Below are 15410 nucleotides of genomic sequence, written 5' to 3' on the forward strand. Positions count from 1 at the left end.
GCTTTTAAAGACATTTTCTTGCATGAATTCTTAGTGTATTGGTTGATACATTGCACCCTATTTTTGTTTTTTCTTTTTAAAGACAATTTTTTTAGAGCAGTTAGAGGTTCACAGCAAAATTGAGAGGAAGGTACAGAGATTTCTCATATACCCCCTGTCCCCACACCTGTTACCCTCCTCCATTATCAACATCTCCCACCAGAATGGTACATTTGTTACAGTTAATGAACTTATATTGACACATTGTTATCACCTGAAGTCCATAGTTTACATTAGAGTTCACTCTTAAACATTCTGTGGTTTTGGACAAATGTATAATGAAATGGATCTGCCATTATAGTATCATACAGAGTATTTTTACTGCTCTAAAAATCCTCTGCGCTCTACCTATTCACTGCTTCCTTCCCCCAACTTTTGGGAACCACTGATCTTTTTACTATCTCCCTAGTGTTATCTGAATGTCATATAGCTGGAATCCATACGCAGCTTTTTCAGATTGGCTTCTTTCACTTATTAATATGCATTTAAGATTCATCCATGTCTTTTCATGGCTTGATACCTCATTTCTTTTTAGTGTTGAATAATATGCCATTGTCTGGATGTACCACAGTTTATCCATTCACCTACTGAAGGGCATACACTCTGTTTTTAAACTTTTAAAACCTGTGTGAAATTTACAGAAGGAAATAGCTAATAGAAAAATAATTTTTCCCCTATAGTAACAGACATTTAATTTTAAATGTCTTGTTATAAGGCTAACTTAGCACAGTATAGACAAAACTTGTAAATTTTAGCCACTTTTATGCTTTCTTCCCAAAGTGAATGTTTCAGAGTCTTAGGTGTATTTTAAGATCTAAAAATATAGAAAACCTAGAAAGCTTGATAGTTGAAATAAATCTTTTTCTCTAAGTAATTTATTCCCTTCCCCCTTTCTAAAAATAGAGCACATCTGCTATTCTTATAGAAAATATGGATCTTTATATGTTGAATCCTTGCAGCACTAAAATTTGGTAAGTAACATAAAATTTAATAAAGTGTACTCTATACATGTATTATATTAAGCTTTTATTTTGGGATTAGATTGATTTGTTCATATAGTCACTTAATAAGCATTTATGATTGGTTGGTGGTGGTACTGTACTTACCTTAGGTCCTGGGGTACAGAATTGAAGACAAAAATGCCTTTCCTTTTAAGGACATCACACAAAAAAATTGACAGATCTAGTTAAACAGTTACCAAATGGTATAAAAAGTACTGCTGAAAAGGTATTATAGGATAAGGGATGATATATAACTGCAGAAGAGGATGAGCTTGCTAGAAGAGGTAGTTCATGAGCTGAATCTTGAAGGATGAATTCCTTGAATTCATAGGAAGTCACAGATGAGGGAGGCAGAGGTATTCAGGAACTATAAGAATAAGGGGATAGCGCTAAAAGGAGCATATTTATCTTCTGGGCAACTATAAGTAGAAGCAACCTGAAGAAGTTATTTTAGTGATTACAAGAATAGAGGTACAATTAGAGTCATCATGGAAGATGAGACAGCAGAGTCAGTTTAGCAATAACCAGGCCATTCCATGCTACGCATACCCAGCTTAAAAGTTTCTGAAGTTTATCTTAAAGACCGTGGAGGGTAGTGTTTGTTTTAAGTAAGGGAATGACATGACCTCACTGGCGTTTTAGGAAGGCTTATCCTTAAAAGGTGGCCTACAGCATAATGCAGTTGGAAGCAGGGAAACCAATTAGGAACCTGTTGTCATAGATCAGGTGAGAAATGAGGGCTTTAATTAAGACATTGGCAATTTGGATAAAGAAGAGAGGGGAATCTGAAAAATGTGTATAGCAGATAAAATTGACAGCTCTGGGTTAGTAACTGGATGTGAAGAAGAGAGAGGCATCTGTTAATCTCCCTTGATTTTGGCTTCCCTGCTTGGATCTGTGATTGTGCCACTAACTAAGAATATAGGCAAAGGAACCGATTTATGTGGGAAATAAATTGATATACCAACAATTTTATTAGATTACTTGATTTCATTGATCAAAAGCAGCTGTTTTAAAAAAGAATTGAGATAAATCACCACCATCAAATTGAGTAATATATATATATAATTTTTTTAATTTAAAGAGAAACTCTTTAAAGATAATGCTTATTCTTTTCTACTTTTGGTTTTCACTCCTTTTGTTAATATACATATTTAAGTTCAGTTTGAAAATTAACACCAAGCTATTTAAGGGCATTAAGGGATAATATTAAAAAACTTAATTTTCCCATATGCCATTTGGTCTGGAAACTGAATTTGAGGAAATAGTTATCTGAGATCATAATCAAAATGTTATTTTTGGGTTTTTGTTTTTGTTTGTAAAAGCCCCTGTAGTCAGTAACAACTCAGTTTTTATGCTCTAAAATTTTGTATTTTAAGCAAAGACATGCTGGGATGAAGTTATATGAAGCAATCATTTTGTTTTATTCTGGTTTACAGAATAAGTGATCATAGCTACCCGTTTGTATTTTAACGTTTTTGCAGACAGCATGTATTCGTGTATGTGTGTTTACTGTATATTTTACTTTTTGCTCATCCATTTATGCATCTTTTCATTGTATAATTAAAGAACCTCAGAACACCTTTACTGATTTAACCTGATTTGATTGGGTTGACCCACCTAAGGTATATTAAGATCACACAGTCTCATTATAGCTTTATAAATCCTAATATCTGGTAGAATAAGTTTATACCTCATCTTCAGATGTATCTTCACTACTTTTGTCCCTTTGTTTTTTCTTTTAAATTTTAGAATCTTGTTGAATTCTAAAAAAAAAGTCATGCTGGCATTTTTATTGAAATTGTATCAAATGTCTAGATGAATTTCAGGATAATTGACATTTTAGGATTTTGAGCCTTCTTGTTCATTTGATAGTTTGTCCATTTGTTCATTCATTCGTTTGTTCCTTCTTTCATTCTTTCTATGTTTATTGAGCACCTGTTATGTGAGGTTGCTGATACTAGAAATAACATTGTTTCACAAATTAGGCTGAGATCCTAGGAAGGTGTCAATCCCTAATCACTAATGAGACTGAACATATTTTCATGCACCAGTTTTTCCTGTAAATAATGGTGCTATGAACATTGGGGTGCACGTATTGTATCTTTACAAATTAATGTTCTCATTTTCTTCAGTTTTATACCCAGCAGTGGAATTGCTGGATCGTATGGTAGTTTTATTTTTAGTGTTTTGAAGAACCTCCATACTGTTTTACATAGTGGCTGCACCATTTTACAGTGTACTAGGGTTCCCACCAACAGTGTACTAGGGTTCCCTTTTATCCACATCCTTGCCAACGTTTGTTATTTGTAGACTTTTCAGGGGTGGCCATTCTGACATATGTGAGGTGATAGCTCATCGTGGTTTTGATCTGCATTTTTTGATGATTAGCTGTGTTGATCATTTTTCATCTGCCTGTTGGCCATCTGTATATCTTCTTGGAAAAATGTCTATTCAAGTCTTCTGCCCATTTTTAACACATTTTTGACCAGAGATGTATTATGGCCACAGGCATTAGTTTCTGCAAAAATCCCCCAGTCAGTAATGTGTTGGGCTTCCCTGGTGGCGCAGTGGTTAAGAGTCCACGTGCCAATGCAGGGGACACGGGTTCGAGCCCTGGTCCGGGAAGATCCCACCTGCCACGGAGCAACTGAGCCCTTGCTCCACAACTACTGAGCCTGAGCTCTAGAGCCCATGCTCTGCAACAAGAGAAGCCACCGCAATGAGAAGCCTGCGCACCACAACGAGGAGTAGCCCCCGCGCACCACAACTAGAGAAAGCCTGCTCGCAGCAACAAAGACCCAACACAGCCAAAAAATAAAAATAAAAATAAATAAATAAAATAATGTGTTAAACTGAGTTCTTTGTTTTCTTTGATATTGAGTTGTATGAGTTGTTTATAAATTCTGGATATTAACCCCTTATCAGTCATCATTTGCAAATGTTTTCTCCCATTTAGTAGGTTGTCTTTTTGTTTTGTTGATGGTTTCCTTTGCTGTGCTAAAGCTTTTAAGTTTACTTTTGCTTTTATTTCTTTTGCCTTAGGAGACAGATCCAAAAAAATAGTGCTATGATTTGTCAGAGTGTTCTGCCTATGCTCTTTTCTAGGAGGGCTGTGGTTTCAGGTCTTACATTTAGGTCTTTAATCCATTTTGAGTTTACTTTTGTATATGGTGTGAGGAAATGTTCTGATCTCATTTTTTTTACATTTAGCTGTCCAGTTTTTCCAGCACCACTTATTGAAGAGACTGTCTTTTCTCCATTGTATATTCTTGTCTTCATTGTCATGGATTAACTGACCATAAGTACATGGGTTTATTTCTGGGCTCTCCATCCTGTTCCATTGATCTGTTGTCTGTTTTTGTGTCAGTACCATGCTGTTTTGATTACTGTTGGTTTGTAGTATAATCTGAAGTCAGGGAGCATGATATCTCCAGCTTTGTTCGTTTTTCTCAAGATTCAATGTTCTAAATTTGGAACTCAACTGTAAAACCTTCCAGGCCTCTGGGAAGATGTTAATTTTAAATTAAGTATGTGATTTCAAAAATAAATATTTAGTATAGTCACATGGCTCAAACCCAAAAAGGTATTTAAAAGAGGTAGGGGAGTTACAGTGAGAAATATACTTCCAATCTGTCATCTATCTTCCTATTCAGTGTTAAATTTTTAGGTATCTTTTTAGTTTCTTTATGCAAAAAATTAGAGATTTTTATTTATCTCTCAGTTTTCACAGTAGTATATTATACTTACTATGTCACCTTGAATTAACTTTTAACTTAAAAATATCTGGTCATGTTTCTGTTTCACTCATATAAAGCTTTCTCATTTTTTTTTTTGATAGCTGCATGAAAATCCATTATATGATTGTACCAAGATTTAACTAGTCTTCTGTTGATGGTGTTTGGGTTGTTTATAATCTTTTGCCATGACAGCCAGTTATTATAAATAAGCTTGTGCATACACTGTTTTATACTTGTGTGAATAGATGGGAAGTTTTAAAAATTATATTTAAAAGAAATAATTATGAGACTATATAGGTTTTCTATTTCTTCTTTTTTTTTTTAAAAAATTTATTTATTTATTTATTTATGGCTGTGTTGGGTCTTCGTTTCTGTGCGAGGGCTTTCTCTAGTTGTGGCAAGCGGGGGCCAATCTTCATCGCGGTGCGCGGGCCTCTGACTATCGCGGCCTCTCTTGTTGCGGAGCACAGGCTCCAGACGCGCAGGCTCAGTAATTGTGGCTCACGGGCCTAGTTGCTCCATGGCATGTGGGATCTTCCCAGACCAGGGCTCGAACCCGTGTCCCCTGCATTGGCAGTCAGACTCCCAACCACTGCGCCAGCAGGGAAGCCCTCTATTTCTTCTTGAGTTAGTTTTGGTAAATTACATTTTTCTAGGAATTTGTCTTTAATCCATTTTGAAAGTTTTTGTAGTAAAGCTGTTTATGGTATTCTCTTATTGTTTAAAGATCTTTTCTTTGTAGCTTTGCAGTATAGTCTGAAGTCAGGGAATGTGATTCCACCAGCTCTGTTCTTTCTCAAGATTGTTTTGACTATTCGGGGTATTTTGTGTTTCCATATAAATTTTAAAGTTATGTGTTCTTGTTTTGTGAAAAATGCCATTGGATTGCATTGAATTTGTAGATTGCCTTGGGTAGTATGTTCATATCATCTGAATTTTGACACATGGTATTTTATCAAACTATTCTTATGTTTAGATCTGCTACTTTACTGATCTTTTAAAATTCCTGACCTATAAATATTTAAGGGAAGTATGTTGAAATTAGATTTGTCAGCTTTTTATGTAGTTCTATTAATTTACAAAGTGTTGTCTGCCTCTAAGAAAATATAAAAGATGAGGCAGTAAGATAAGAAAGCATTTTAAAATCAACTTTCATGTGGAATAATTACATATGTACTAATGTTTTATGAGTCTGTTAGTTTCATACAAGTTTTAGAATTGTTAAATCTGCCTGGTGAGTTGACTCTTTACACCTGGAAATACATTTGTCCAAAAGTTTATTTTAACTGTTAGTAATATAGCTCCTATTTTCTTAGAAATTGAGAACATTGTATGCAAAAAAAGGAGGTAGAGGAGAATTTGCTTTTTCTTCTAAGTGCTCTTTTAGATTTATTTTCTCCATTGTAAATAAAAAGCAAAGTCTTGAGCCTGATTTTCTTTAGTTTCCTCTCCCCAGGGTGTTGTGGTGGTATGGACAATGTTTAGGCTTTGGAGCCAGATAGATGTTTATTTTGACTTTTAGCTTTACTATTTATTGGCTAAATGACTATTAGTTAGGGCTCTTGATTCTGCTGCTTTAACAGAGACCAGGTAACTGTGGTTTAAAAAAGATAGATATTTAATTTTCTCTGACATAAAAACCTCAAGCTGGTAGGTGGTGCAGGGAACAGAGAACAATTAAAGGACCCACACACCTTCTGTCATGTTTTTCTACCACCCCTGAGATGTTGTCTCTGCCTGCATTGCTGAGATGATTTCTTCCTACCACATCCTCATTCTAGCCTGCAAGGTAGGAAAAAGCAAATGGAGAGGTAGCAGCTTCTTTTTAAAGGCTTGACCTGGAAGTTGCACTGGACATGCCGCTCACATCCCATGACCCATAACTAAGCAACATTGCCAAGACTGGGAAAAACAGTCTTTGATGGGTGGCCGTATGGTTGGCTACATCTTTGGAGGGGGGGACAGGTTCTGTTACTAAAAAGGCAGAAAGGACAAATGTAAAGTAACCAATTAGTGATTATTGAATGGTTCTATAAAATGGAGATAGTGTCCTATGCAGTTTGGTTGTAAGAATTAAATCAAAGGATGGATATAAATCATCTACCATGGTATCTGACCCAGAGTAAGCATTCAGCTAATGTTAGTTTCCTTTTTTTCATGAGCTTTTCTCTGAATCATGGCTGTTTTTACCATCTCCTGGAACTCAGTTCTTTTGCTTTCCAGGATTAACACAATATGTTAATTTCAATGCCTTTAATTTACTTAACATTTAATTGTCAGTGTATGTAATCTCATTTGATATAATAATTAGTTTATTAAAGTATTGGAGTGCTAGATGTCATGAGTATTTCTTTTCCCTAAGTGCCATGCTTTATGCAGTTTTATTTTACACATGTAGAACCATACTTTTAATTTTTTCCTAAACAGCAATATTTTGTGGCATCTCTTCCATGTCCATAAATATATATATCTCAATTATCATTTTTTTCAAAAGTTTCATACACATGATTTCATATAATCCTATAATAACCCTTTTTTTTCTCTTCCCTACCCCTATTTGCCCTCCTCCTTTCCCTCTCCCTCTCCCCACTGGTAACCACCAGTTTGTTCTCTATATCTGTAAGTCTGCTTCTTTTTTGTTTTATTTACTAGTTTGTTGTATTTTTAAAAACAGCTTTATTGAGGAATAATTGGCATAAAAAACTGCATGTAAAATAAATTGCGAAATGTTAAAGTGTACGATTTGATAAGTTTTGACATTTATACATCTATGAAACCATCACCACAATGAAGATAACAAGCATATCTATCTCCCCCAAAAGTCCTCATGCCCCTTTATAATTTTTCCCTCCCAGCCTTAACCCCATAGCAATTAAAGATCTGTTTTCTATCACTATACATTAGTTTATATTTTCTAGATTTTTATATAAATGGAATGTATAGTTTTTAATACCATTTTTAATAGCTGTTTGGTATTTCATTGTCTGGGTGGGGCCATAATTTGTTAATCAATGCTCTGTGCTAAACATTTAGGTTGACTTCCCCCCCCCCTGCTCTTATAAACTGTGCTTTGTTATATTTATTAAGATGTATATTCAAGGGTGATCATTTGGAGACGTGTATCCATAGATTAAATTTCTAAAAGTATATTGCTGAATCAAAGGCTGTGGTACCTTTTGAGACAATATGGCCAAACTGCCCTCTAGACTGGTCAGGTTACACTCTTACTAGCTGTTCTTAGTCAAGTCATTCCTTCTCCAAGAATGAGGTTTGTCATTAGAAAAGAATCTTCTAAAAAAATATTATAGGACAAAATCAGTATCTTTTTTTCCCACTAATGATATGCTTGGGAAATACTTAAGGGTGTTCCTTATTTATAACCAAGGTTGCAAATCCTCTTCCTTCCTTACATTTTTTTAATGAGTAACTTCATGGAGGTCTAGTTTATGTAAGCTGTTAATGTCATGTTTAATATGAACTGTTATTTTGGTTGGTTTATCTAAATAATTGTCTTGTGTTCTTTTTAAAGGTTTGTTATTGAACTCTGTGAACCAATTCAAGTAAAACAGTTTGATATTGCAAATTATGAATTATTTTCTTCTACTCCTAAAGACTTTCTGGTTTCTATCAGTGACAGGTAAATTCTAAAGCTGGTTTCTACAGAGTTTATATTGGATTTTCAGAATAAAAATTTAAAAACAGGTCACATTTTAAAACTTTAATTATTTTATTTTTTATTTTAATCAACTTGTATCAATTTGTAAGAACAGTAGTAATACTATTGTAGGAAAGGCACTTGTTAGTTTACTTTCATTAACTTATATAGTGCTTATAACAACCCTCTGATATTATTCCCTTATGAGATGAGGAAACAGACAAGGAGAGATTAAGTAGCTTGCCTAGGTCGCATGACTCGTGGCTTGGACGACCAAGATTCAAATGTAGATCTGTATGACTTTAAAGTCCTTACTTTTAATATATTATGCCCTATTGCTTCCAGATATTCTTTAAAAAGTTATTAAAAACATACATGAGCATTTTATATCATGAGGTATATTTTTGTTAAAGTATATTTTAAAAACTTTGGTATATATGTGTGATTATAAGAGAAATAAACATACATTGTAAGGAATTTGGTAGAGAACCCCAATCCTATCAACCATAGATAACTGTATTAACATTTTAATACATTCCTTCCAGTCTTTTCTACACATTTATTCTACCAAAAAAGTCAGTTTTTAATGCTTACATCTTGAGAATATCCTTTTGTGTTTTAAACACATCATTTTTAATGAATACTTGATATTTTCCTCCCAGTGGAGGTGTTTATTCCTTCCATAAATCCTTTTTGAGTGCCCATAATATACCATGTAGGATGCTGTTTTTTTATTTTACCATTCTTTTATCATTGATCATTAAGGGTTTTCTGTGGTGTTTCTTCCCCCACCCCACACTTAGCATTGCCTAATACAGTTTTTGAAATGAATTCTCAAGATCTCTCATTCATTTTTCTTTTACTAATCTTGCTCAAATCATTTCCTTTTCTCTAAGCTGTAATTTTCTTATATGTCAAATGAATATTCAGCTTTGACAACTAAAGTGTTTTTTTTTAATGTGATGAGAGCACACTCGTTAACTTTGAGGGATTCTTTAAATGCTGTAGTAAACAAAAATAATAGTTTTGGGCTATTACATTAGATTTCCTTTTAAAGGGGGAAAAGCTATATAAGCTGTGAAATTCAAATATTATAGTAAAGGATTTTTTCTTTTTCCCTTTCCACCAGTACTTATACTTCATATCATCACACACTTATTGGTACATGAAGAGTAGTACCTCTTCCAAAACAATCTCTTGGCTACTTTCTGTTTTAAAACCTCCAGTTTACTTGGAAGCCCTCCCAAACCCCAAGAAGCAGTCCTGGTCCTACTTTTGTCTTCCTCTGTCTTCTATTTGATAATGGTGTAATTTTTCAAGACCATCTTTCCTCATAAGGAGGAACCTGTCAGAGTTTAGCTGGAAGAAAAAATGTATTTATTCAACTCGATGCTTAACTCATATTTAAACTATGTTAAGTGAGTATGTTTACCTGGAGAGGGGGAAAATAATGCATAGGATCTCTTTTGAAAATGTAATGGAACCTCTCAATATGTGATTTATGATTTTATAAAAAGGAATATTTATATTTTATATTTTCTAGATACCCCACAAATAAATGGATTAAGCTGGGTACTTTCCATGGTAGAGATGAGAGGACTGTCCAGAGTTTCCCTTTAGATGAACAGATGTATGCAAAATATGTGAAGGTATGTTTATATTTGCAGAACTATGTTCTATAATGAAACATACCTGTTATTCATACTTGTACCTCACCTGTTTAGAAATAAGAAAAATTAAGAGGAAATTTACTGCAATATTCCTTTTAATAAAACAATTCTTACTTGGATATATTATTTTATGGGACAAATACTAATAAAGTCCCTTTTGTATAACTGGAAACCTAGGCTAGTTTTTTGATATCTGTGGCTCTGATGAAATTCCAAATTATAACTCGTAATATTTTTGGAGTCTTGATATAAAATGTCATCTTTATAGTATTATATTTCTTTATATTTTAAAACCCAAATCAGTTAGTCACTGCAGTCTTTAAAGCAGGTCTGATTATTGGAATCTAAGATCATTTCCATTTTCATATCTAGTTACTTATCATTATGGCTTTTTGCCTTTTGTATACTCAAATGAAATATTATGTCTAAGTAACAATTTCAAATAAAGTTTTAACCATTTAAATTCCTGCTGCAACCTAAATGTCCATCAACAGAGGAATTGATAAAGAAGTTGTAGTACATATATACAAAGGAATATTACTCAGCCATAAAAAAGAATGAAATAATGCCATTTGCAGCAACGTGGATGGACCTCCAGATTGTCACACTGAGTGAAATAAGTCAGACAGAGAAAGATAAATATCATATGATATCACTTATATGTGGAATCTAAAAAAAAAAATGGTACAGATGAACTTATTTACAAAACAGAAATGCTACAGATGAAATTATTTACAAAACAGAAATGCTACAGATGAAATTATTTACAAAACAGAAACAAAACACAAACTTTTGGTTACTGGGGAGAAAGTGGAGGGTGGGGGGAGGGAAAAATTGGGAGACTGGAATTGACACATATACATTACTATATATAAAATAGTTAACTAATAAGGACCTACTGTATAGCATAGGGAACTCTTCTGTAATACTCTGTAATGACCGATATGGGAAAAGAATCTAAAAAAGAACGGATGTATGTATAACTGATAACACTTTGCTGTACAGCAGAAACTAACGCAACATTGTAAATCAACTATACTCCAATAAAAATTAAAAATAAATAAATAAATAAATTCCTGCTGCTTCCTCCCACAATGTAGAGGTTGAATTATCTACCAAAGTAGAATTAATCACTCTTGAATTGAATTTAGACAAAATATGGGAATTTCTTACTCCTCTTATTTCTTCTTTTTTTTCTTTAAAATAATACAGCCATACCTTAAAGTACAACTGTGTTAATAATAAGACCTTTTGGAATGACAGCAGCTCTAATTTTCTTTCTAATCTTTTCTTCTTTAAATGTGAAAACTTATAGCTACCTACTTGTCTTTTGGGATTTTACTGTCTATGTCTTTTTAAAGCATGTATTAAATTGGCTTCTGTAAATGGGTAAACTTGTAGTATTCCTAGTCTCCGTATAAAAATGCTTTTATAAAAATGCTGTTTTTAAAGTACAGTTGATATTCTCAGTTAATGATTCAGCTGTGTTCAGAAAGGTCGAAGGTACATTTTTAGTTTCTTTTAAAGTGAATACTGAAACAGTTGTTTAATGACTTTTTTATATAACACAGTTTCTACACTGTGATGAGGAAAAAAAATTAAAAATAATTTGGCAGGTGATAACAAGTATACCTAATTTTACAATTAAGACAACTGACATGTTATGAAATAGTTCCAAGAATCATTCTTTATATCATCTACCTTGTTAATAATGGAAGAACATTTTATTGGTGATACAAAAAATGCCATATAAAACTCCCTATTTGTCCTTTTTATGATGGGAGACTATAGAGCATTTTGATGATTGGTTTTCTTAAAAGCCCTTTTTGGTAGAATTAAGTCTAAAAGCAAAAAATACTTACTTCTGATTCTCATTTTATACTGGTAAATGTTATGTAAGTTTACCTGGGTTTTCCTCATCCCAAAAGAACTAAATCCAAATTTAAAAAATACTTTTTAATAATTTATATTTTAAAAATTTATTGATAAATATCTTCTACTTCTATAAGTTATACTTGAAATAGCATAGCATATCAAAAATTCATGTTTTCCCTAAAACAATTTGTATACAGTACTGTGCAAGAATAAATATTTCATATTATGCTAGTTAATTTTTTTATCAATATGAATGTTCATAGATATGTGTAGCTGCATATGTATCAACATATAAATTCATATGTGGGTATATACATGATAACATATCTATAATATTTAGAGTAATATAAAACAGGTTATTTCTAGATACTCTTTACTAATTACTTTTAGAGTGCTTTCATATCTAATGGATAAATAAAACAGCAGCAATGAATTTTAGGTTAAAGTTAATTTATTTCATTACAGTTAGACTATACTTTCTAGTTGTGTTGGTAAAAATTTAAATCATTGCTTTGGTTTCTGCAAAGAAATAAGAGTACTACAATGTTATCCATCACAGTACATTGCTTTCTATTCCTTAATTATACAATAATTTACAAATATTAAATGTTGCTTATGGTATGTTATCCAGACTTTGGAACTGATTTCTTTTTCTTTTCCTTTCTCTTGCTTCAGATGTTCATCAAGTACATAAAGGTTAGCAACCTTCTCTTTTGCAATATTGAATAACAGGGCATGGCATATTATTCATGGCAAAAAGCAAAACTTTACAAGTATTGATTTTTGGGGAAACGAGGACTTTATTTTTAGAAATGTTATAATGAAAAAGTGAATATATTGTTAGATAATCTCACATGCACTGTACTGGCTTCCCATTTCATGTGCTTTTATTCTTTAGGTGGAGTTGGTATCACATTTTGGATCAGAGCACTTTTGTCCATTAAGCCTTATAAGGTAATACAGAACAAAAAAATTTACTGAGTGGTTTAAAAAGAAAAAAGGGATACATAAAAATCCCACTATATTTAAAGTGGAGAAATAATGTTCTACTATGTGAAAATAACACCATAGAAATATAAGCTACTATACCTTTCTTACTCTTGAATACTGTTTAGAAAAATGTAAAAATTTCCTTTAAGAAAAAAGAACCTTCATTTTATGTGTTCGATTTAGCTTGCTTGATATGATGACAATATATGGAAACATTTTAGACCGATACAAAACTTAGTCATTGTAGTTTTAAATGCCTTAAATAGATCAACATTTTAATGGAAACAGTGGATTGAGAAACAGTGGTCATTATTTTTGAGTCCAGAAGTTAATGGCCCTCAAAACATAACCAAAGTTATTATATTTTGTCATTTATTATGAAGAGGTGAGTCTTAACAACTGTTTAGTTTTGAAAGACTTTAATGAAATTGTTGTTAATAGGGTATTTGGCACTAGCATGGTTGAAGAATATGAAGAGATTGCTGATTCCCAGTACCAGTCAGAACGTCAAGAACTATTTGATGAAGACTATGGTAAGTGACTTTAAAACAGTGACTATTTATGTATTATTTTTTGCTTTTTAAAATCTAATGGTAATGGGTAAATGTAGGTCACTTAAAAAAATCAATATGATGGTTGTCTTTAGTTTTTTCCTTGTTTTTAACCCTAGTAACTAATTTTTTCTTAAACGTATTTTCTAAAATAATTTTCTGCTTTGTAAATTGAGCTGTTTTCCAAGCTTAACAATCAGTTATTTGTGACTGGAACTCCCTTCAATAACATCAGTGCTATAAATTATGGTTATATCCCTATGCCAGCCCCAAAAACCTGTTACTCATAAGGCAACTGAAATAGTAGAATTGAAAATTAATTTCTTTGATTTGCCCTTAGCCTCAGAGCAAGCATATTGAGGCCTGAGTTTTTGAGAAACTCCCATGAACTTGCAGAGGTCGGAGGAGGTTTTATGATACCCTCCGTTTCTACTTTATCCAGTTCTTGTTTTAAGATGTCTTAAACTGTAGTCTGAAAAATCTAATTTTTCCCTTCCCTAGTTTTCCCATAAGTGAAGTGAAGACATTTACTAGGGGTTGGTAAACTACATTGAAAGCTTGAATAAAAGTCTTACAAATGTGATTAAAATTTTGGTAAGCAGTAGAAATATTTTCCTTGGTTTATATCTGTTTGATAAATGGCTTGTGAATTTCATTTTCTTTTTGTGAATGTGTTTTAGATGTATAATAAAAATTATAAAATTGTTTTAAATGTCAGCTGACTTTGACGGGATATAATTTGAGCTTTTAAACATATTGGAGATAGTTCTTAGCATAAGTACCTTCATTTTCTCTTTGAACAGATTACCCACTGGATTATAATACTGGGGAGGATAAATCCTCAAAAAATCTTCTTGGTTCTGCTACAAGTGAGTATTTTGGGTTTTGCTAGTCACTATAATTAAAGTATTTCTCAACTTTTTTTTCCTGGCATATGTGAACATTTTGTTGTGGTATAGTTTAGGGGGCTCCTACTCTCCCAGTGTTAAACTTTGAGTTGAAATCAAAGAAAATACTTTTGAAAAGTATTTCCATGGAAATAAAACAGGAAGAATATATGAAAACAAAGAAGAGAGGGAAAAATGCGAGCACAAGTTGGTTCTTCTACTAAAATTAAATGCAGCTATATTTTTAGGCAAATTCCTTACAGTGAAGAATGGGCTATGAATTTACTTGGGGAAAGAATTATTAAAGAGGTCCTAGACCATATGAGTAAGAGCGTCTGGGTAATCATACTGGATGGGAAAGGAATTAGTTTTAGAGGTGGTACTCATCAGTGAAATCCTACCAAATGAGGATTTGTTAATATATGGGTATGGTTTCCTACTTAATTATAAAACATAAAGGCTGTTTCTTATTCATAATAATGATGCTTCCCAACCAGTAACAATAATAGCAATAACAATATACTCTTTGTAAACTAAAAAGAACAATGACTAACATACTAGTTGTTTAATTTCTTGTCATGCCAACCTATTATCTGAACTTAGTGGTAGGCTAACTAAGTAGACTCCTTGAAAGACCATTGCCGACTGACACTTTAGCTTTACTGTTAGAATGCAGGTAGGTATATTTAATGTTTGTTATCTTTGGTTATTCCTGAATAATATGGAACTTACTGGAAGGAGTTTTCTTTTTATTTGGAGATTAATAATTGAATTTAATGAAAGTAAGTCTTAGTAAAATAGAAAACTATTTGTGCATTTCTCTTTTAGTGAGTTGAATTGCTTGAATCCCAATCTCACTGTGTACATTGTCCTTATACCTTTTTAAGATACTCAACCAGTAGTACATATACTTTAGGTAGATATTTGGGTGGCTACAGTATATGGAGTTGAGTCACTTCTCTTTCTTTTCATCTTTTTTTCCCTTTCTTCTCTTCATGTCCT

At 32.7% G+C, this 15410-nt stretch overlaps 1 protein-coding gene across 2 annotated transcripts in view; it reads left to right on the plus strand.

Annotated features, from left to right (window-relative positions):
* The window catches only part of SUCO (SUN domain containing ossification factor), a 72666-nt gene that overhangs the window by 29269 nt on the left and 27987 nt on the right, over positions 1-15410 (plus strand). Inside the window, exons 9-15 of one of the 2 annotated variants that reach the window (XM_068541257.1) lie at positions 943-1010; positions 8310-8417; positions 9979-10084; positions 12656-12676; positions 12879-12934; positions 13412-13503; positions 14325-14390. In XM_068541257.1, the coding sequence (XP_068397358.1) occupies positions 943-1010; positions 8310-8417; positions 9979-10084; positions 12656-12676; positions 12879-12934; positions 13412-13503; positions 14325-14390 (517 nt within the window). The remainder of the gene's footprint in view (positions 1-942; positions 1011-8309; positions 8418-9978; positions 10085-12655; positions 12677-12878; positions 12935-13411; positions 13504-14324; positions 14391-15410) is intronic. The other variant, XM_068541258.1, reaches the window with a different exon arrangement.

The sequence above is a fragment of the Eschrichtius robustus genome, chromosome 3, assembly GCF_028021215.1.
Source record: "Eschrichtius robustus isolate mEscRob2 chromosome 3, mEscRob2.pri, whole genome shotgun sequence".
Lineage (NCBI taxonomy): Eukaryota > Metazoa > Chordata > Mammalia > Artiodactyla > Eschrichtiidae > Eschrichtius > Eschrichtius robustus.